This window comes from Mesoplodon mirus (genome assembly GCF_964341445.2).
Source record: "Mesoplodon mirus genome assembly, chromosome: 3".
Taxonomy (NCBI): domain Eukaryota; kingdom Metazoa; phylum Chordata; class Mammalia; order Artiodactyla; family Ziphiidae; genus Mesoplodon; species Mesoplodon mirus.
In genome coordinates this window covers 46,623,429-46,646,371 of record NC_138978.1, presented here as the reverse complement: position 1 = coordinate 46,646,371, position 22,943 = coordinate 46,623,429, and the positions used below count along the sequence as shown (strand labels likewise).

The following is a 22,943-nucleotide window of genomic DNA, read 5'->3' as shown; positions in this document are numbered from 1 at the left end:
TTTAGAAGGAAAAATTTCTAGTTCAAAGGGTACAACTATTTTTAATGCTCTTGGGACTTCCAAACTGATTATCAGAAAGATTGAACCAAGTGTCGCTCCCACAAGCAAGGTATGAGGTTATACATCTCACTACATCCTCAACTATAATGGGAATTATAATTAAAAATAAGGTTAAAACCTATTAATATAATAATTATCCATTTACATTTCTTCTGTGAGTTGTTCTTTACTCCTGCTCATTTTTCTATTGAGATTTTAATTATCTTCTTATTAATTTCTATGAGGTTTCAAAAACCATTTTATTCTAGTCACCAAATACAATAAAAGATACATAATAGGTGCTCCTTAAATATACTTTGGATGATTTTAATTGTCCTGGGGGCTCTTTAGAAACAAAGCAGACTTTCTAGGAGGCTGACTCTTTCCTTTTCCCACCCAGGACACGGCTGGGCAGGAGCGGTACCGGACCATCACCACAGCCTATTACCGTGGAGCCATGGGCTTCATCCTGATGTATGATGTCACCAATGAGGAATCCTTCAATGCTGTCCAAGACTGGTATGAGATTCGTTCCTTCACCCACTCATCAAACTGTTCATGAAAACCTAGTATGTACTAGGCTCTGTGCTATGTGCTAGGGAAACTCGAATGAATCAGACATGGCTCCTGTCCTCAAAAAGTTCACAGATGAGAGGAGAGGACAGATCAGTGAGCAGGCAATGAAAATATCATGTGACAGGTGCAGTGATGAGAGTGGCACCAGGGCTGTGGGAACCCAGCGGAGGGCTCTGACCCAGCCTGGGAAGTCAGGGAAGTTGTCCTGGAATTGCTGACACATATGCTGCATTTTGAAAGATGAACAGGTGTTAGCCAGAGGGACAAATGGGTAAGAATATTCCAGAAAAAGAGTACAGATGTGCAAAGACAAGAAGGTAGGTGAAAGGGTAAGAAGAGCAGAGGTCATGAAGGATTTTGTGTGCTGGGGTGAGGGATTTGGATTTTATGTGGTAGGTGAGGACATTTGAACAGGGGAACAACAGGTTCAAATTAGTGTTTTAGAGAGATCATTCTGGACATAGTGCTAAGTGAATCCACATATTGCTTCCCTATAAAGTTTATCCCTGGGCCGGGGGTCCAAGTTCATAAAGATTCAATATCTTGATATGATAGAAATCGGCACAGTTCCCCAGAGGTATAACCTCTGAGCAACTTACATCTTTCTTCCTGGAGCATTACTCACAGGGAGAAGGGAGCACAAGAGGAAGGGCATGTGAGACGGAGGGCCAGGACCCGGTGCCCCTAATCAGTGGAAAGGATGGGGAAGATGGAGCGTGTGTGCCTGGCTCTTCCTCACAATCAGAGAGGCTGAGTAGGCTGGGCACACAGCAGCAGAGCTGGCCAGTGCCAAGCTTGTCTCCTGCTCTTCTTTGCCCAACAGCTACCTTTTCAAGACTTCCCGTCTCCCAGGGAACAGTTGTCATGACTACGTGCAGCACTGTTGGTGCCTTGGAGCCTTGAGCTGGGAGTGACCTTGCAGGCTGCTTGCCACGTTCTCCCCGCCCAACCCCCGAGTTCTGAGCAGCAGCCTAGGATGCCACCTGCATGCCTGTCACTCATGTGTGGTCCTTCTTAATCTGTTGGTCATCCCCTTCTTCCTCCTTTCTCCCCCTTTCCTTTTATTTTTATTTTTTAAAATTTATTTATTTATTTTGGCTGTGTTGGGTCTTCGTTTCTGTGCGAGGGCTTTCTCTAGTTGTGGCAAGCGGGGGCCACTCTTCATCGCGATGCGCGGTCCTCTCGCTATCGTGGCCTCTCTTGTTGCGGAGCACAGGCTCCAGACGCGCAGGCTCAGTAGTTGTGGCTCGTGGGCCTAGTTGCTCCACGGCATGTGGGATCCTCCCAGACCAGGGCTCGAACCCGTGTCCCCCACACTAGCAGGCAGACTCTCAACTGCTGTGACACCAGGGAAGCCCCCTCCCCCTTTCCTTTTAACAAGTCCTTCTCTCCACCTTCCTTTTTTCTCCTTTCCTCCCTCTTTTTTCCCTTCCTCTCTCTTTATGCCTCTTTTTTCTCCTGCTTTTTTCCTTTCTTGTTCCCTCTCTTCCCTCCAGTCATGACTTTTCTCTTCTCCTCCCTTCTCCCATGTCTCCGTCTTTCCCCCCCACCTCCCACCACAAAGTGATTAGCTCTTTCTTTAAATATCTCCACACTGCCCATTCTCTGTCGGCCTTGACCTCCTTCCCTCTCTCCATCAGTCCCTGTTCATTCTGCCTCAGGCACACAGTGACTTTAACACCTGGTGAAGATTCCTCCAAGAATAACCTAAGTTGCTAATCTGGGAGCTGAGCCTGGATGATGGTGGGAGGAGGGAGGAAGATGACAGAAGAGTGGCATGGGAGACTTGGGGAGTTGGCTCCAGGTACCTGTCCTGAAGCTGAAGACTGGATGTCTATCTTTCCCAAGCTCTGGCCTTTAGTTTTGCCTCTGGGAAACTTGGTCCCAGCCTAGCACCCACCTGCCATCTAAGCCCCAGTACCCAGCACAGAACCTGGCTCTCTGTCAGTTCACCACAAATGGTGGTTGAGTAAATTCCATCCTTTGAGGGAGTGGCTTTTCACCCTTAAAGAGAAGATTGGTGGTGAGATCAGCTTTAAGAGCAGGGCTGGTGATCGGTCCAGGTTGCAGTTAGGGTTGAGTTAGATTGTCAGTGTCAGGATAGGGTCAGATTTTATTTAGATCTGCTTCAGGATCAACAATTTGCTGGCTTCTTCCTTCATCAGACAATCAATGACTTCTTTTCTCTGTGCTCTATGCTGGGGGCTGCTACCCCAAAGATGAATAAGCCTGTCCCTGCCCTCAGGGAGAGACAGATAAATTCAGCCAAATGTGACAGGCGCCACAAAAAAGAGTAGGGGAACAAAAGGGGAGGTAATTGTTTCTACCTGATGAGGTATTTGGGGACAGAGTTAGGCCAACTACACAAAAAGATGTCTCCTCAATAAAAAGGTCTGATTTTATTTCCTCTGTTTAAAAGTTTGTTTCTCATTATAAAAGTAATACATGCTCACTTTCAAAATTTTGAAAAGTAAAGTATTTTTTTTAAGTTTTGGGACTTCCCTGGTGGAACAGTGGTTGAGAATCTGCCTGGCAATGCAGGGGACACGGGTTTGATCCCCGGTCTGGGAAGACCCCACATGCCTTGGAGCAACTAAGCTCGTGTACCACAACTACTGAGCCTGCGCTCTAGAGCCTACAAGCCACAACTCCTGAGCCTGTGTGCCACAACTACTGAAGGCCGCACGCCTAGAGCCCATGCTCCACAACAAGAGAAGCCACCACAATGAGAAGCCCGTGCACATCAGTGAAGAGTAGCCCCCGCTCACCACAACTAGAGAAAGCCTGCATGCAGCAACGAAGACCCAACACAGCCAAAAATAAATAAATGAATAAAATTTCATAATCATCCTACATGAAGGAAACCATTGCTGACATTTTGGTTTCTACAAATAATAATGATCTAAGGCCTCAGTGAAGATTTATGAATCACAGAGGAGGAGGGAGAGGCTTACTGGGCCAGGGGAAGCTTGAGAAGGCTCCCCCAGGCAACTGTGGGATCAGCCCTGGGCCTTGGAGGATGACTTAGTGTGGGGAAGGGGTTTCCAGTAAAGGCAAAGGCACATGCCATGGAAGAACCTTTGGGGAGTGGGTGAGGTTTGTGAAGTGAGAGGAAGGGTGATGAGGCTGGAGAGACAGGATGTAAATGGTCTTGAACGCCTAACTGAGGAATCTAGACTTCATCGCTTATCTAGTCCAGGGACCAGAGAAGGCTTTTAAGAAGGGACGAATCATCTGATAGATGTTTTAGAAAGAGCTCTCTGCCTGTGAGGAGAGGGCATTAGAGGTGGACTCCAAATAGCTGAGTGAAGTTTGCAACCAGGGCTTAAGGGTCAGCATCTGTGACAGCCAGCAGGAGCAGAGGTCTGACTGTCCTAGGATGAATTAGCTGACAGTATCTCGTGTGTTGCGAACCCCACTGAAGGGGCTTCTGTGAGCTTTGCAGGGTCCTTTCTAACCTAGGAGGATGTCATTAACACTGTCATCTCTCTGTCTCTCTTTAGGGCTACTCAGATCAAGACCTACTCCTGGGACAATGCGCAGGTCATCCTGGTGGGGAACAAGTGTGACATGGAGGAAGAGAGGGTTGTTCCCACTGAGAAGGGCCGGCACCTCGCAGAGCAGCTTGGTATGTGCATGACATGTGTGTATGCATGGGAGTGGGGCAAATGGAGAGGACAAGTGTGTGTTTGTATTTGTGACATTAAGGATGTGCTGTGATTGTGAATTATGTGCATATGTGCTCTGTGTGTATTGTTTCATATTTGTGTGATGTACATATGGGCTTTGTGCTAGTGAATTCTAGGTATTCATTATTTATGACACGTATATTTTGTTACATTGAATGTATACATAATTTTTTTATAGATTTATTTATTTTTGGCTGCGTTGGGTCTTCGTTGCTGCACACGGGCTTTCTCTAGTTGTGGTGAGCGGGGGCTACTCTTCGTTGCGGTGCTCAGGCTTCTTCTTGCGGTGGATTCTCTTGCTGTGGAGCATGGGCTCTAGGTGCATGCGCTTCAGTAGTTGTGGTGCGCGGACTCAGTAGTTGTGGCTCACAGGCTCTAGAGTGCAGCCTCAACAGTTGTGGTGCACGGGCTTAGTTGCTCCGCAGCATGTGAAATCTTCCCAGACCAGGGATCGAACCCATGTCCCCTGCATTGGCAGGTGGATTCTTAACCACTGTGCCACCAGGGAGGTCCTTGAATGTATAAACAAAGTGCAAATTTATGAAATATTTTTTTAACCAGCTCCTTCCACAAAGGATTTGAGGTATCCTATAAAAATCATCATAGTGTCAATACATCAATAAAAAAATAAGTGAGACAATTGAAGCAAAGGGAAAGCAAGTGTAGGAGAACATAAGAGGAGGCCAGGGGTGAGATAAGTGTATATTTTATAAGTTTTGGGGCATGTGCAAGAGTTGGGCAAAAATATTTGCTTTGAGCTTCCCAGCAACCATTGCAAAGGGGGAGACATAATCAGTTACATGGTTCAGAGATGGCCCTTAAGATGAAAACAAACCCATTATTCCAGAGAAACACTGCTCTCCACTGGCAACTGTAGAGCAGACTCTATATGCTGAATGCGACAACGTCCTTAATATCAAACATGCCTTACAGCAACTACAACACTGAACATCGTAGGCTGTGTCTTACAGTTTCTCTCAATGTAAACTGATGCTTTGTCACCAAACTACAATTCATGGCAAAAGTAATTGTATGAGGGATGAGACAGCGTGGTGTAAGCATGCAGCTCAGTGATGCTCTGACTTTTTCCAAGGTTAAAGCACCTTGATCCTTGTGCTCCACTGAGACCCAAGTGCCTCAGATGTGTCTCAGTGACTGCACAGCAGAACACCTACCTACACTTGCTTAAAAGAGCAGCCTTTCTGGGCTTCCCTGGTGGTGCAGTGGTTGAGAGTCCGCCTGCCGATGCAGGGGATGCAGGTTCGTGCCCTGGTCTGGGAAGATCCCACATGCCGCAGAGCGGCTGGGGCCGTGAACCATGGCCGCTGAGCCTGCGCGTCCGGAGCCTGTGCTCCGCAACGGGAGAGGCCACAAAAGTGAGAGACACGCGTACCACAGGGAAAAAAAAAAAAAAAAAAAAAAAAGAGCAGCCTTTCTTTTCTTCCTTTTTTTCTTTTCTTTTCTCTATTGGGGTTCAATGTAGGATCACCTTAGAGAAGTCTTCTTCTAGAAGAATGAGTGTACTGCTTAGCTTTTAGCCAGTCTCCCTAAGTATTTCTTACAACCTAGGTGCTGTAAGTATTGAGGAATAGGGAGTTTAAAGTTATGTTCTCTGCCAGTTTCTGAAGTACTGGCAAAGATATTTGGGCTGCTAGGTGGGAAAATTGTATAATATACAAGTGTGAGTTGTGTCTTGTATATATTTGTGTTATGTGTATTATGAGTAGATGTATAGGAGAGTGTCCTATACTTCTTTCTTCCCTCTTCTGTTCTCCAGTGTGGCCTAGAATAGGAATGAACACACTGTAGGTGCTTAATAAATACGGAGGTTGGGCCATTTGGCTCTTGATGGGTTCTTACCCCATCACAGAGGTTCTCAGGGTCCAGAATGTGCCGCTACCCATCCCCATAGTTCACAGAACAGCGAGCATGTGGCGAAGCCCTCACATGGGTGACCTCAGGCTATCTCTTTATGTCTTCAGCCTGCTGTCCCCGAGACTCCCAGCACTGTCCCTGGATCAACGATGTACCATCTGTTTGAAAGGCTCTTTTCTACTCCCCATCCCCTACTTTTATCCAGCTGTTGAAAGCCCACTCAGCTTTCAAAACATCTTCACTGCTCTGAAGCCTCTTCCGTATTCCCCCAGCTCTTTTCTTTTGTGCCCCCTCTTAGTGTACCCCGTACATGCAACAGGCACAGTACCCATCACACTTGGGTGCACTTGTTTCCATATTTGTCTCCAGACAGCTCCATGAGGACAGGAAATGAGTCTTGTTTATCTTTATACCCACTGTGCCTGGCAAATGGCCTGGCAGTGAGTAAACACTGCAAGACTATGTTTTGATTAAAATTGTATGGAGTCAAGTATTTGACTACTTCATTTCACTTCATTCTAATTACGACTTCCTGAGCTCCTACTCCATGCCAAGTACTGTGCTGTGAAATAGGCTATGTTCCCTGGTCTGAGGCAGAAATAGTGATCCACCTGGTGATCAGTGTTGTGATAGAGGGATGTGCCGGGGTTGTGGGAGCACAAAGGAGGCACCTATTCAGTTGGGGTCAGAGAACATGACACCCACGCTGAGTCTTGAAGACAAGTAGGGGCAGCCAAGTGAGAAAGAAAGGCAAGGACGTTCCAGATGGGGGAATAACACTGGCAAAGGCAAGGAACAGCACTCTGTGTTTAGGGAACCATAAATCATTGGATTGTGTGAGTCTAGAGTAGTGCTTCTCCAAGCAGGAGACTCATGTCACTGGAAGTGTGCAAGATGATTTTATGTATATATTTTGGTGTGTACTAGAAAAAAATATATAATCAGCATGTCAAGCCCTTAATGTTAAGCAAGACTAAGTTTTTAAAAGGTGAGTTAATTTTATATTCTGAAAAAATATAGCCAGCATGCCAGACGCTTATGACTAGCATTTTAAAAAGGTGTGTTCGGGCTTCCCTGGTGGCACAGTGGTTGAGAGTCCGCCTGCCGATGCAGGGGACGCGGGTTCGTGCCCCGTTCCGGGAAGATCTCACATGCCGCGGAGCGGCTAGGCCCATGAGCCATGGCCGCTGAGCCTGCGCGTCCAGAGCCTGTGCTCCACAACAGGAGAGGCCACAGCAGTGAGGGGCCTGTGTACCGCAAAAAAAAAAAGGTGTGTTAGTTAAATATTTATTAGGTGTTTACCATGTGCTGGGACCTATTCTAAGTGTTTAAAGTATTACTCATTTAACTTAATCCCCCCTAGAACCCTCTGAGATAGGTACTTTTCTTATATCCAAGTTGTTCTTTTAACAGATGAGAAAACTGAGGCACAGAGAAGTTGAGTAACTTGCTTAAGGTCACACAGCTAGTAACAAGTTGAGTCAGAATTTGAATTCAAGCAGTAGTCTGGCTCCAGAGCCTGTGCTTCTAACCACTTAACCTCACTATACAGCAAATATCGTAATAATGGCTGATATATATTGAGCCAGGCATTATATGAAATGCTTCACGTTAATTATCTCATTTAATTCTCACTATAAGTCTTCAAGGTAGGTCATGTTCAATACTCTGAAAGATTAGGTTCTTGCTCAAGATTACACAATTAGGAAGTGGTAGAGCCAATAAAGATCTATCTAATTTATGTAGGAAAACAGATGGAAGTGAGATTAATTCTTACTACAGGGTTTAGGAAGGTGCTTAAAGAGGGCCTTAATGAATTGGTTAGATTTGGGTAGGTCAAGGTAACCCATCTCAGTCCTACACAACTTCCTGAGCTTTCCTCTACTGCTTACCAGAACTTGCCTATTTACATGTCTGTCTCTCTTGGTAGACCTCAGAAGTAGCAGGGGTTATGTCTAAAATTTTTTTTCATTATCCCAGCCACCCAGCACAGGATAGATACTCATTCACTCGTACATTTGTTTATTGAAAAATATTTACTGAGCACATACTCTGAGCCAGGTTTTATCTTGGCACTTAGCTGTGATTCTTACTGTCACGGAACTAATGGGGGAAAGAGACACTAAACAAATAATTATACAAATAAATATATAATTAAAAATTGTGTAAATGGGTGAATTGTATGGTATGTGAATTATATGTCAATAAAGCTGTTAAAAATTGTGCTAAGTTCTATTTGACTTAGGACTCTCATTATGGCAAGTGATAAAATCCCAAATCAAACAAGCTTTAATTAAAAAAATAGAATTTAGGGCTTCCCTGGTGGCGCAGTGGTTGAGAGTCCGCCTGCCGATGCAGGGGACACGGGTTTGTGCCCCGGTCCGGGAGGATCCCACATGCCGCGGAGCGGCTAGGCCCGTGAGCCATGGCCGCTGAGCCTGTGCTCCGCAACGGGAGAGGCCATAACAGTGAGAGGCCCGCATACAGCAAAAAAAAAAAAAAAAAAAAAAGAATTTATTAGCTTATGAGTGCAACTTAATTGCACTATTTCTTAGCTTTGTGTACGCCTTCAGCCTCTTTCTATAGTCAGACTCTGAATGGGGAGTAGGATGGATGATGGCAGCTCCAGATTCATATCTTCCAACTTCTGCAAAAAGAGGATTCTTTCTCCCAGCTACCTTATGTCAATCTCAGGGAAGACTGTGATTGGCTACCTGTGAGTCACATGCCTGTCCCAGTGGCTGGGGGAGGCAAGTATTGTAATTTATAGTCCCACCACAGTTGTTTAAAGTAGAAGTTCCATAAAGGAAGGAATCGTGGACAGATAAGAGTAACATAAGTCCACTGCAAGTGCTATTAAGAAAGTAAAAAAGAGAGAAACCTAATTTTAGACTGGAGAGTCAAGATCTTCTGAGAAAGTAACGCTTAAGCTGAGAACTAAAGGATCAGAAAAAAATTAGGCAAAGATTGAGGGTGGGTCAGGGAGGGGAGTGTTCTACATCAAGACCAGCCCTAACGTAGTTTAGAGCTGAAAACGCTCATGAGATTGAAAGACCATGTTGCAGGGATTAACTAGTCAAGGGGAAAGTAGTGGGAGATGAGGGTGGAGAGGTGGGCAGGGGCCAGATCATGCAGGATCTTGCAGATCATGTCAAGAATTTCTCAAGGATGTGATCATATCTGTGAGCAATGAGAGAGGATGCTCAGCCTTCCTCATCCTCACCCTCTGCTACACCAACTATTAAGTAAGTCTCAGTGATCTGCTTGCCAGTGAAGTAGGGCCACTCTCTGCTTTATGGGATTCCTCTTCAGGACTCCCTTTCTTTTAGTGTTTCTCAGCTCTCTCAGCCAAAACTACTGATATGGTCAGCAACTAACATTTATTAAAGCTTTGAGTAGCAGCAGGTCTTCTATATCCTCAAAGTTCCTGGGACATGGATGAGGCTGTAGAGATGCTGAGGCAAGTGGATCTTTGGGAGGACAGAGAAGTTTCAGGGACTCCTATTCCAGGAAGCATGACATGTTAGGGCCTCTACCTCTTTGTGCTGCTCAAAAAGGGGCTCCTTGTCTCTTCCTCGATCTGACTGGGAATGGGTCTAGACTAGAGCCCAGGGATGCTAATAAAAGTGAAATGTATTTCTGCCTACAAGGGCAGGAGAAACCTGTTCAAAATGTGGTTTTGAAACATACACATAAACACTCACTTCAGTGAAGTGTGGAGGGAAAAGTATCAGCCTAGGAGTTTGGAGACTGAGGGTTTTATCCTGCTTCTGCCACTAGTTTACTGTGTGACCTTGAGCATCTTATTTCCTGTTTCTGGGTCTCAATTTTGCCCTTTTGAAAAACAGGGAATTTGGATTAGTTGAGTGGGAAGGCCTGTTCAGCTCTATCCCTCTGACTCCATGATTTCAATTCACACAATTCCCCACTCATCCCTCAGTCCCCACAGACCCTTATACATGGCCTTGCTTATTTTAGGTGCTTGGTAAATGTTTTTTGGATTGGGGTGAATTGAAACCTTGCATCACTCAGCCTGGTACAGAGAAACAAATACCTAGCTGACATTGAGAATAACTAACCTTGGTGTAGTGACTTATGATTCACAATGTGTTTTCACAACAATTCTCTTGTGACCCTCACTCTCACTCCTAGTCTGGGAGGCGGCATTGTCTTCAGCTCCATTACACTGAAGAAGCTGAGTTCAGACCACTTATGTTTTCTTGCATGCAATGAGCTGTGCCACACTTCCATGTCTTTCTTTTTTCACTTGAAGATTATGTAACTTTTCTAAGCCACACAGGTCATAGGTGGCAGGTCCAGTACTCTAACTCAGCCTTTAGACTCAAAATCCTAACGCTTCCATTGTATCATCACCCAGTGGTGTTTTCCCAAAAGCTTGCAGTAGTTTCTCTTGGAATTTCACCCTCAGCCCCAGTGTTGGTGAGAATTCTTTAGATTATGTTGTGGTAACACATAACCCAAGTCAGGAGCTTGGATAATAAAGGTTTATTTCTCACTCACGTTACATGCCAGCTGCAAGTCAGCTGCAACTCTGTCCATGTCATGCAACTCTGAGATCCAATCTGAGATGCCTAAGCCACACAAAGACTCTCAAAGCTTCTGTTGGGACTTGGTATGCCCACATCCATTGGCCAAAGCGAGTTACATGATGAAATCCGATGTTGATTGACAAGGGAGATATGTTCCTCCCACAAGGAGGCACTGCAAGCCACTTGGCAGTGGGTGGGAATATAAAATCTTCTACAGGGAGGGTGGTGAACAATCTGCCACAATCCCTGAACACATGATGGACCCTGGTGCCATAGAGGTGAATAAGTTCCCTGCTCTCAAGTTGCTCATTGACCAGGGAAGCAAAATAGTAAAGAGATAATCTCAACGTCCTGTTTACTATCATTCTTCACCCTTCTCCATCTCTGTCTCTTTCTTGAAACCGCCCCCTGGGAAGTTGACCTTTGCAGGCTGTGTTTCCCAGCCTCCTGTGACAGTGGCTTCTGGCTGGGTTTAGCCAAGGAGAGACACTGGCAAGTGATGGGAGTTGGGGAAAAGAGAAAAACATGCATGTGTGTCTCCCCCACCCCTTGGCAGGCTCCCCCAGTAGAGGCTGCTCCTCTTCTCTGACTCCTGCTCCCACAGTTTTTACTTCCTTTGGCCCCATTAATAGTTTTCTTTTCTGTTAATAATCTCTGTGTTTCTTCGGTATTCTGTTTGGCCTCTTAGTTCTTCTACCACCCATATAGCCAGTTCCCTCTAGTTAAAATTTTAAGAATAGTTCCCATTTTCCTGATGGACTCTGACTGAAACAATCATGTCAGGTGCCATGGGAGTCTAGGGGAGAGGTACATTGTATGTTCTGAGTGGTGGAGATGGGGTGGGGAGAGAAAGGGAAGGCTCTGTGGAATCAGGGATTCCACAGGTGAGTAATGAAGAGGATTAGGAGTAGGAACTAAAGAGTAGTAAGTAGCATGAGTAAAGAAACCAAATAAGAAAGTATCGATGTTTCTGGAGCATGGTGTGAGCCAGGAAGATGAGGCTGGGGAAGTGGACAGTGGCTGAGCCATGCAGAATCTTGGGTGTCAAACTAATGAGGCTGGATATTGGATGAATTAAACCTCTTTGAGTTCCAGCAACACAAATCTAAGTCAAAATAGCTCAAGTTATAAGGACAGGGGCATAGCAGAAACAAAACGGAAGAGAATGTTGCTGGAAATGAGATGGTTAAGAAATTAAGAGCCAGGATGTTGGATGGATTGTCCACCTGAAACCCAAAGTTCCTGAGAATGAGTACAAGCCTGGGTGGAAAGGAAGACAATGAATCCCTTGCCAAAATCATCAGTGACCAGAGGGGCTTGAGTTGAAGACTGATACAAGATGGAGATGATGAGGTATCAGAGCAGGCTAGAGAAGGGATTTGAACATAAAAGAAGAGGAGAAATGTTCTGGGGCAGTTTCAGGGAGAAGAGAAGCAAGTTTAGCTAGTTGTGAGTTTCTGAAAAGAGTTGTAAAGTCAAATTCAGAAGCAGGCAGTGTGGACAGAGTCAGTGGAATCTGTGGGGCCGTGACAGCTGCCTTTGGACAGGATAGGTAAACAGGAGCATTTTGGGGGTGGGAATCATCTCAGATTCAATTAAGAATTGGGCCCAATTAAAGGCAGCAGAAATTCCATTGTTCTGAAGCCAATTAGAGGGAGGAAAGGACTGGGGGATAGTCTGATTAAGTGGTTGTCATCTTCCTGAGCTCTCTAGATTCTCAGCTCCTGAGACTCCCCACTAATGAACCTGAGGAAAGGTTACCGTCTGGGCCTACTAATGAAGAGCCTTCCAGGAGTCTGACAGTCGTTGGGTGGAGGTGCATTGGGGATTGTTCTGCTAGCAAAAGAGACCCACGAGCTGGCCAGGGTCACACGCCAGTTACTTGAATCAGAGTTCTCATACCTTGGGTATCTTTGAGACGGCAGTGATGACATCTCCTTGGCCTGACATATACGCTCTCCGTGTTTGGTTACTTACTCCCTCTTCCATCACCACATTGAGCTTGCTGCTCTAGTGATAACAAACTGCTATGGTCATTCTGGGATATACCAAGACTGTTTTTTGTCCCATTATATGTGTTTATGCGGTTTCTCCTGCCTGGTGTCCTATACATGCATGTGCTCACACATGTCTTTATCTAGCTGATATCTGCTTAGGAAACAGCTTCTCCAAGAAGACTTCCCTGGGCCCCAGGCCTCCTCTGTGCCATGACAATTCCCTCGCTCCCCACCCTTCCAGCATTTATCACACTGTCAGTGTGTCTATCTCCGCTTCTCAAGGTTAGGAACCTCATCTGATTCACTTCAGTGTCCCCAGTGCCCAGCACAGGGTTTGCTGTGCTTATTTTATTTATTTATTTATTTATTTTGTGGTACGCGGGCCTCTCACTGTTGTGGCCTCTCCAGTTGTGGAGCACAGGCTCCGGACACGCAGGCTCAGTGGCCATGGGTCACGGGCCCAGCTGCTCCACAGCATGTGGGATCTTCCCAGACCAGGGCACGAACTCGTGTCCCCTGCATCAGCAGGCGGACTCTCAACCACTGTGCCACCAGGGAGGCCCTTGCCATGCTTATTGAGATGAGTTCTCATGAACCCCACTGTCCACAACCCCTCAACCACATCCTCCACGCTCATTCCCGTCTCCTGCATCCATCTGTCTGTTCATTCAGTTAACATTCACCAAGCCCCTACTCTTCTGGCTGGTACTGGAGCTCAGATGAATGACGTGGTCCCTGCTTGGGGAGCTCCTTGTCAGATGGACTTCCACCATGCACGGTAACACGTGCTGTGGCAGAGGGAAGCATAGAGGAGGAGGCAAAGCCATACCTAAGATGAGTCCTAAAGAATAAGTTAGTCAGGTGAAGAGTTTTGCTCTGTTCTCGCCTTAAAGACACCCATTGCAGGCTTCCCTGGTGGTGCAGTGGTTGAGAATCTGCTTGCCAATGCAGGGGACACGGGTTCGAGCCCTGGTCTGGGAAGATCCCACATGCCGCGGAGCAACTAAGCCCGTGCGCCACAGCTACTGAGCGTGCGCGTCTGGAGCCTGTGCTCCGCAACAAGAGAAGGCCGCGACAGTGAGAGACCCACGCACCGTGATGAAGAGTGGCCCCCACTCGCCGCAACTAGAGAAAGCCCTAGCACAGAAACAAAGACCCAACACAGCCAAAAATAAATAAATAAATAAATAAATTTATATTAAAAAAAAAAGACACCCATCGCCACTAACTTTGGAAGCCTATTCCCCCTCTCCTCCCCTGCCACTCTCTCCCTCTGCCACATTCCTGCACAGCCTCTGGTTTGCTCTACCTGGGTTATAGTGTATTCTGTCACTGTCCCAACTGAGAGTGAGACAAGGGGGCATAAGGGATAGAGCCCTGGCTTATGCCCCATCCCTGAGCCTCAGTTTCCCTATCTGTAAATTATAAGTGATAACCCTTGCCTTGCCCCCCCCAAAAGTTGTTTTAAAATTGTATTTGGGAATCGTTAAGGACTATGAATGTGTGAGGGACTGACACTCTGGTAAGTGTGTCTTTTCTCCACAATTAGAGTTGGTCTCCCCTTGTCCCTGGCACTCAATGCAAGACCTGGCACAAAGTTAATGTTCAGTAAAGACCTGGTTTATTGATTGACCCTGAATGATGAAGAAAAAGAGGCTTTCCCCAAAGGCCCTGGGGACTGATGGAGGGGCAAGGAAGCTGGGACTCAGATGGGCTGGGAACATAAGGGAAAGGGAGTTGTCATGTATTACACATGCCAACCACTTCGCATACTTTTGTGCATTTGATTCTTATTACCACCCTATGAGGTAGGTGATATTCACCCATTCTACAGATGAGGATACAGAGGCTGGGAGAAATTAGGCAATTTGCCTGAGGTCACACAGCTGGTAGCTGAGAGAGACTATATTCAAATCCAGGCTGTCTGACTCCTGGGCTTCTTCCCACTGCCCACCTGCACAATGGGACACGTCCTCCCCTCAGTGCCAATTCCTCAGAAGGGATTGGTGATCCTGGTCTTGACCTGTGTCCCCATCTTCATCCAAACTGATGGTTTAAGCCTATTTACTTCTTTACCTGTTCTCCCCTTTCCTAGGCAAGCAACATACTCCACCCACTTCCCCAAACACTGTCACTTGTAACAAACCAGTCAAAGGCCAGAAAGTCAATGTTTATGATATTCATTAAGGAAAAGCTACATGCTGGAGGGTCTCTCAAGCCAACTGCGTTTCTACAGCCTGAGCATAAGGAGCCAGCAGCTGCTTCCTTCTTCATCACATGTCTTCAATTAGCAGGCACTTCTGCACCTTGCTTTCTCAGGTCGGGAAATGGGCTACAGGAGAGGCTGTCAACCAGAGGCGGGCTGGCAGGAATTGTGCGTGCCTTCAAGCTGGCGTGGCCCGGGGAAAAGGAGCCCTGTTTGTACCTGGGGGCTTCAGCCCTCTCTGTGGACAATGGGGTAATAGGGAGAAGGAGGGAGGAGGAAAGAGACCCCCCTCCTCTGTGTGAGAGGATGACAAAAGAGGGAGAAAGGGATGAAGAGGAAGTGAGAGGAGCAGATGAAAGACGAGCAGAAAGAAACTATCATCGTAACAGGCAACTTCGTACAGCAATTTATCCATCGTCTCGCTCAATCCTCCAGGACTGCTCTCGGCAGGAAGATGCTGTTGTTATTCTTATTTGACAAACGAGGAGGCTGAGACTCAGAGAGGTTAAGTGATTCAGAAAGATGAAGTGACTTGCCCAGATTCAGACACTGTGGTAGTCAGATAAAAGCAAAGGAGGCCAAAGAGACTTGTAAAGGAAGAAAAAGATATGATCAGGGAGAAAAAAAAAAAAGGAAAGTGAAAGGGAGAAAAGTGAAGAAACGGGAGGCAGGGCTGTGTATGGATGTAGGAGCTAGCCAGACCCAGATCTAAAACCAATTTCCACTAACACAGTCACGTGACCTTGTGTGAGTTAGGTAATCTCTTAGAGCCTTCATTTTTCTTTTGTAAATTGGAGATGATTATATTTACCCCACAGGCTGTTGTGAGGATTAAGGAAGACAATATTTGTAAAGCTCCTAGCATAGCATCTGGAATATAGTAGGCACTCAATAAATATTAAGGATCCCAAGGAGTATGAGAAACATAAGGGGAAAAGAAGGAGCTAACATGGAAAAAAGAGAAGAGGGAAGCTGTTGAGGAGAAATAAAGATGGACTCAGAAGGAAGGGAAAGAGGAAGGTGGACAGACAAAAGAGGAAGGAGTAGCCCGGCGCAGGGGCATGATGGAGAATGGAGGCTTATGCTTCTAAGGGCTGCCACCAACCTGGCCAAGACCCTCAGTTGGAAAGCAGCCGCTTTGTCTGAATCAGGAGGGCCTTGCTCGTGTCTCCTGGAAAACCAAGTTCTGTTCATTGTCACAGAAAGTACCTTTAAGGATCTCAAGGTGCAAAACAGACAAGAATGTCTCAGCCTTCAGGTGCAGTTTTTCCTGGGCAATTTGTTGGGTCCGTGTGAGGAGCGAGAGATCCAGGGTGATTCCTGGAAATTCAGGGAGGAGGAACCCCTCTGAGGGGAGATAAGCCAGTGTGTCTGTGTGGATCTTGGAGTGTCTCCCAGAACCCAGATTAGACTGGCCAGGCTGGGGTGAGTAGGAGGCAGGGGAAAGTGGAGTGAAAGCCCTGGTCAAAAAGGACAAAGCTTGGGCTTCTTATACTGGTGACCTTGGGCAGGTCAGCTTACTTCTCTGAGCCACAGCGTGGGCATTAGTGAAATGGAGAGGGTCTGCCTGGACCCTCCTTCCCCCAGGGGTGACATGAGGATCAAATGAGATAATGGGTGCCGATCAATGCTTTGGAAGCTGAAGTGCTGTGTACACATAGTCAAGTAGTCACTCTCAGAAAACACCTAATTATCACACATACACACCTGCCCTGTTATCAGGCACAGGACTATACACTTTACATGCATCATCTTGTTTAATCCTTGAAATAATTCTATGAGATAGATAAAATTATCCCAATTTATAAACCAGAGAATTGAGTCATAAAGAAAATAGGTGACTTGTCCAGGGTTACACAGCTGGTCAGTGATAGAGCCAGGATCCGTCTGACTCTAAACCCAGTGCAGGTAATACCTGCCTGGTACCCTCTCCTTGAGGCAGAATCCTCTGCCCGTGGAATTAGGCCTCCTTGCTTTACTCCTGAGCACTGGCTGTATTAATGTAGAGTGTTCTGGCCAAGGGGCATGAAAAGGAAGGGAAAGATCCTTACTGCTATCTCTCTTCTATCCTCAGGGTTTGACTTCTTTGAAGCCAGCGCCAAGGAAAACATCAGCGTGAGGCAGGCCTTCGAGCGCCTGGTGGATGCCATTTGCGACAAGATGTCTGATACGCTGGACACAGACCCCTCCTTGCTGGGCACCTCCAAGAACACCCGTCTCTCGGACACCCCACCACTGCTGCAGCAGAGCTGCTCATGCTAGGCAAGGCCCACTGTCCTGATCTCCCTTCATTGTGGCACCACACCCACTCTGCTTCCCCCTTATACTCTGTCTCCCCTCAGCTGATTTGCTGCTGTTCCTTGCCTGCAGTGAAGGTGGAAGCATGCCCCTGGGGTTCTCTATGGATGGCCCCACTCACAGACACTCAGCACTAGACTAACTAGGTCACAATGTGGGCAGAGGTTCGTTTTACAAAAGGAGAATCCACTTTATGAAGGGGATTCACTACAGGGACTTGGAAAAACAAGTCTCTTTTCTGCCTTTAAAATAAGATTTCCTCCCTTGACCAAAATTTGACACACCCACGCACACTTTTCAGGGCCTGGCCAACTGTGTAAAGTGAGACACACCTGCATAACTAATCCTTTTGAAAAAGACCTCTCCATACACAACCTGCTTGTTTCATATCAGGCACCCTGTGGGGCTTCCTCTCACCACTAGACAAGCCTTGTTTCTCAAAGCCCTCGCCTGTTACCACGGATGCCCACAGGGCCTGGGCAGTTGCTGTGGTGACAGGCCAGAGCTAATCTCCAGAGAGCTCAGCCTCTCTAAATGATGCTGAAGGAGCAAAGGCTGCGTCAGAAACACACTTAAAAGAAAAAGATTATCCCCTGCAAAATGTCAAAGGTTCCTGCTATATGAAAGAACAAGTGCATGAGCTCAGGAAAGACAAAGAGAGAAAAAGAGACACAAGGTCACGAATTTCTGATTTTGCTGCTTTCCAGCAGGTTCTTAACTGTGGAACTCTATGACATTGGTCATTGGTTCTTAGACTCCCAGAATCTAAAAAATTTATAGTTGGTGGAATCCCAAATTTTACCAAGTCTCACTAGTCAATTCCAATCTTCATGTCTCTGACAATTGGCTGTCAAGCCTCACAGCCAAATCTCTTCTAAAGCATACCTTCTAGGCAGGGATGGGAGCTCAGTTTCCACACCATCTTTGGGCATCTCTCATAATCAGAAAGTTTTCCTTGCTTTAAGATGAAATCTGCCTCCTGGAAATTCTTCTTCCTCTTCCCACTCCATTTGTACCAGCTCTGCTGTCAGAGACTTCACAGTCTCTGCTCCCTCTGCCCCGTGACACCCTTAGATGATTTGAGAACAGAAATCATGACCCCTGGAATCTGCCCTTTCTCTAAATCAAATAGTTCTAATCCCATCTGCCCTTCGTCTTAGGGTCTTCTCCCCATCCTGCCCTTTCCTCCAACCCATGTTTCAGTCACTCTTGAGTAGTCCAACTGGGAAATGTGCTTCAAAGCAGAATAAATCTAAGGGGGTATGACCCTGAAAAAATTGGGAAAAGTGAACTCAGAGGTCCCAATCCTAACCTCATTCTCCTGAGGGTGAAAGCTTAGTTTCTACTGAAGAGCAGATGTGAAACTACTTCTGGTGGAAGCCACTTAATTAAACACCCAAAGAAAACAGAAAAGAAAAAACACGCCTCTGACACCAGAAACAAACTGAATGCATCAGTTCATGGTTCTAGCTTGTTTGGACACAGGCACATGTTTGGTTTTTAACTGAAATAATGATGTGGAGCTAGCAACGATTCCTGAAAATCTTTCCTCCCAGCCCTGGCCTGAATCCCCAGCTTGACACTTCAGAAGTCAGTGGGGGAGGAGGGAGAGTCTCTCCCAAGTTTTCTCTCCATTTTAAATGCAGCTTATTTTCCTAGGAAAGTGCATTAACTAGCGACAGGTCCAATGACTACATAAAAGGACCCTTCAGGTTCAGCGCTGTGGAGATGTTGCCTTCTTTGACACAGTGCAGAGGATGGCGCTTTGGACTTGGAATCAGGAGACTCAGACTCTGCCCTTAAATCAAGTGTGACTCTGGACCAGTTATTCCCCATCACTGAGTCTTGATTTCCCACTTATAAAATGAGGGAGGTTACGTGGGTAATCTTTCGGGTCCCTTCTGGCATGAATAACTCTTGAGACTCTTTTTTTCACCTTCAACATTTCTGTTGATCTGCAAAATAAACCCAAGAGATGAGGACTATCACCCCAATATCACTGTAGCTAATACTGTTGTCATGCTTACTCAATACTAGGCATTGTTCCAAGCACTTAACATGTGTTAACTCATTTATCTTTCCAACATCTTTGTGAGGGAGGCACTATAATCAGTCTCATTTAAAGACAAGGAAATTAAGGAACAAAGAGGTTCTCTGGCTTGCCTAAGGTCACATAATGAATAAATGGTAGAGCTGGGGTTCAAAGCCAGAAAGTAGGCTCCAAGGTCTGTGCTTTTCACCACATTCTGTACTACATCTTATAGTACAGTGATCCAAAGAAGTTAAGAGACTTGGCCAAGATCACACAACTAGAAAGTGTTAGAGCCACAGTAGAATTCAATCCCAAGGCCATCAGATTCCAAGTCTACTGGAGAAAAGACTTACGTCTCCAATCTGTTAATAAATTTTTCAGCTACTCAGGCTAATCTGAGGTGATAGCTGTCTAACGCTTCTGGGAAGGAGGCTCTGAGGCAACCAGGTCCCATGGGCCTGAGCAAAAAAAATGCCCATGTTTCTGAGGCCTAAGTGCTGGCTTTCCCTGTATCTGCCTCTGTCAGACAATTCTTATCTAGCTCTCAAGCAATGCTGCGAGCAGCCTTCCTGCATCAGCAATGGGGCGTAAATTTATAAAGTTCTCTGACAATGGGAGAATGTGGTCCCTTCCCAGGGCAGTGTTCTGAATGTGCTTTTTACACTGTAAAGTCCTCTACAGGTCAGGAATAATTACTATTTTTCTGGTCAGTAACACCCATCTACCCAAGTACTAGGATTTCAGACCAAGCTCCTCATGACCCCTGGGTATGTTAGTACATATATCCAATAATCCTTTCTCTCCTACTGAGTATCCAGGCAAAAATTGAATTTTTTACTTAAAAACTGTCAAATTCCTAATAACTCAGGTGCCAGTTCAAGGGAACAAGCATCTTCACGACAGATGGAATCAACAGTTAAATGTAATAGTGACAAACTCTTCTACTGGGCAACAAACAGATCTGCTTGTTAGATGGCAATTCCCCAGCCTTGCTCTGTGACCTTGTTTCTGCCGAGTGGAAGGCAGCAGCTTCCAGCTGATAGCAGTGAATGTCCTTCGATCATGGTAATAGTGCAATTAGGTTCAGGCTGCCTAATATGTGTTATGGCAACTTGTCCCAGTTTTCATCTTGCTTAACATTCCAAATAAAACAAGATTAAAAAAACCCTCTTGACCTCTAAAAAGGCAAAAGTAGGCCAAAAGTGCAATACAGTATTGAAGCTATTTATCGAATCTGTTTTAAATGCATGTGTATCTGTAAATACAAAGTGATTGGTGACTTACTACCGTCTCCTCAGTCTGTAACTTCTAGGAGCAGCAATGCGGTAGATTGTACTGAATGGTCACAGACTCATTAAATATTAGATCTGGAACGGAGCTTAGAAAAAATCTTGTCCAGGCTCCTCTTTGTACAAAAAGGAAGGCTGAGGTCCAGGGAAGGGGAGGAAATTTTCTAAGGTCACTCTGTGGGTGGATTAGTGATGGAGCCAGGACTAGGTCTTGGATTACCTCTAGGAAGAAATTCACCTATTCTGTATCTCCTATAGGTCTGGCACTATTAAACACTGGATAAATATATATGAAAACAAATGATCCCTCCCTGCAGGTACCTATAGTTTAAGGGAGGTGCTGTTTCTGAAATATTATTATCCCAATTTGGCAGGCAAGGAAACATAGCCTTGAAAAAGTTAACATGCCTAAGTCATTCATTAGTATCATTTGAACCCACCTCGGTCTGACTCTTGCTCTTTCAATTTTCCTCTTCAGACTGTATATTTGAGGTGTTGGTAGTGACAGATTTCCAAAGATTGTCAGAATTAAACAGCCTCACTTGGGACATTGGTTTCACAATTATTTTGTGACTGCAGCCTTATAATGTCCACAGAATGATATGAACATTCTCCAGACCTGACTTTCCCAGTTACACCACCTGTTCCAAGCTCCTTGCTTATGTATCAAACTTCCTACAGTGTCTTGAGGAATGTTTATTTGAGTTTGTTTGCCAGTAGTTTGGTGTAAGTAGAAGGAATTACAGCAACAAATGTCCTGGGATCTCATTGATTTCAGATTCCCCATCCCAAACCTACACCTGATTACCTGCCACAGCTGGAGAATCAAGCAACAGCCTGTGACTGGGAGTGCCTGCAAGAGACAGGCCCATTGGATACAAATACTTTTAAGTGATGGTTTTGAAGGCCTGGATCCCTTATATGAGGTAGGCAAAATTCAAATTTATTCATTCAACAAATTAGTGTCTAGTATGTGCCAGGATACAATCAGTGGTAAATTAGACACAATCCTTGCCTTCATCAAGCTTATAGTCCAATAGCTTGTAGTTTAGCCTAGACATTGTAAAATAATCACCCAAATAGAATTACAAAATGCAGTGAAGGAAAGCTACATCATTCTATGAGAACACATAACTGGAAAACCTGAATCACCTATGTGGAGCTGTGTCAGGGGCCTGAGGAAGACTCCACTGCCCCTGGCCATCGCTTTACATTTCTCAATTAAGCTTTCACCTTTTAGTTTAAACCTTTGATGGCTAATTGAACACAAATCCTCCAAAAAGAGTAAGAGTAAGAGGGAATTCCCTGGTGGTCCAGTGGTTAGGACTCTGGGTTTAATCCCTGGTCGGGGAACTAAGATCCCGCAAGCCATGTGGCATGGCCAAAAAAAAAAATGTAAGAGTGAGATCAAGAATATCTGTACCTGTGACACCTCTGTAGACTGCCTCGTTCAGAGTTAATTGTCCTCTGAGAGATATAATAAACCACTCCAAAACTTAGTGACTGAAAGCAGCAAACATTTGTTATTTCTCATGATTCTATAGGTTGGCTGGGTGTTTGCTCTGGCCAGGCTGGATGGTCTAGAATGGCTTCATTCACGTTTCTGGGGCCCCAGCTGAGATGACCAGGGTGGTTGAGGTCTCTCTTCATGTTTTCATTTTCCAGAAGGGGACCCAGACTTGTTCACATGGTGGTGGAGGTTTCCCCAGCAGCAAGAGAGGGCAAGCTCCAATGCAGAAGCACTTTTCAAGCCTCTATTTGTATCATGTTTGTTCATGTCCAACTGACTAACAAGTCATATAGCCAAGTCTAATTTTAAGGGGTGGAGGAATAGATGCCTTCTCTTGATAGGAGGAGCTGTAAAATATTGTGGCCATTTTCCAATCTACCAATGGAAGCAACCCTAAGTCATCTGAAACTAAGTCTGGTAAATTTCCCTGGGTCCTAAAGCTTGGCTCTGAAGATGACTCCAAAGGGAAATATCACAATGGTTTACAGCAGGGCAGTTTCTCATCATTTGTTTAGTTGTCCAAAGGGTGTACTTTGGAGCAATCAAGCCACATCTCATGGAGTTTTGATGCTTGTTTAACAGCTCATTTGGTTAGTTCTTAGCTCCCCCCGAGGGATGAGTCGGGCTTCTCATTCCATGGGATTCACTGTAATAATGGTTCCGATTCCCACCTGAAGTTCCTGGCTGGATGCCTAGCAGAAGGATTCAGTATATGCAGAAGAGATGACTAAAAGAACAGTTGGGCCCTCTGCTCTAGCTATAGCTTCTTCCTTGGAGCCTCATCTAGTCCTGAGGCTTTAGATGCTACATCTTTGTTAATGATATGTATACACGAGTACTTACTAGACATCTCCATGTCTCAAACTTACCATGCCCACACTG

At 45.6% G+C, this 22,943-nt stretch overlaps 1 protein-coding gene across 1 annotated transcript in view; it reads left to right on the top strand.

Moving 5' to 3' along the window:
- Positions 1 to 20,726, top strand: part of RAB3B (RAB3B, member RAS oncogene family) — a 61,820-nt gene extending 41,094 nt beyond the window's left edge. Inside the window, exons 3-5 of the mRNA XM_082615519.1 lie at positions 440 to 558; positions 4,119 to 4,243; positions 17,007 to 20,726. Coding sequence (XP_082471645.1) covers positions 440 to 558; positions 4,119 to 4,243; positions 17,007 to 17,194 — 432 coding nt within the window. The 3' untranslated portion in view covers positions 17,195 to 20,726. The remainder of the gene's footprint in view (positions 1 to 439; positions 559 to 4,118; positions 4,244 to 17,006) is intronic.
- Positions 20,727 to 22,943: the final 2,217 nt, after the last annotated feature.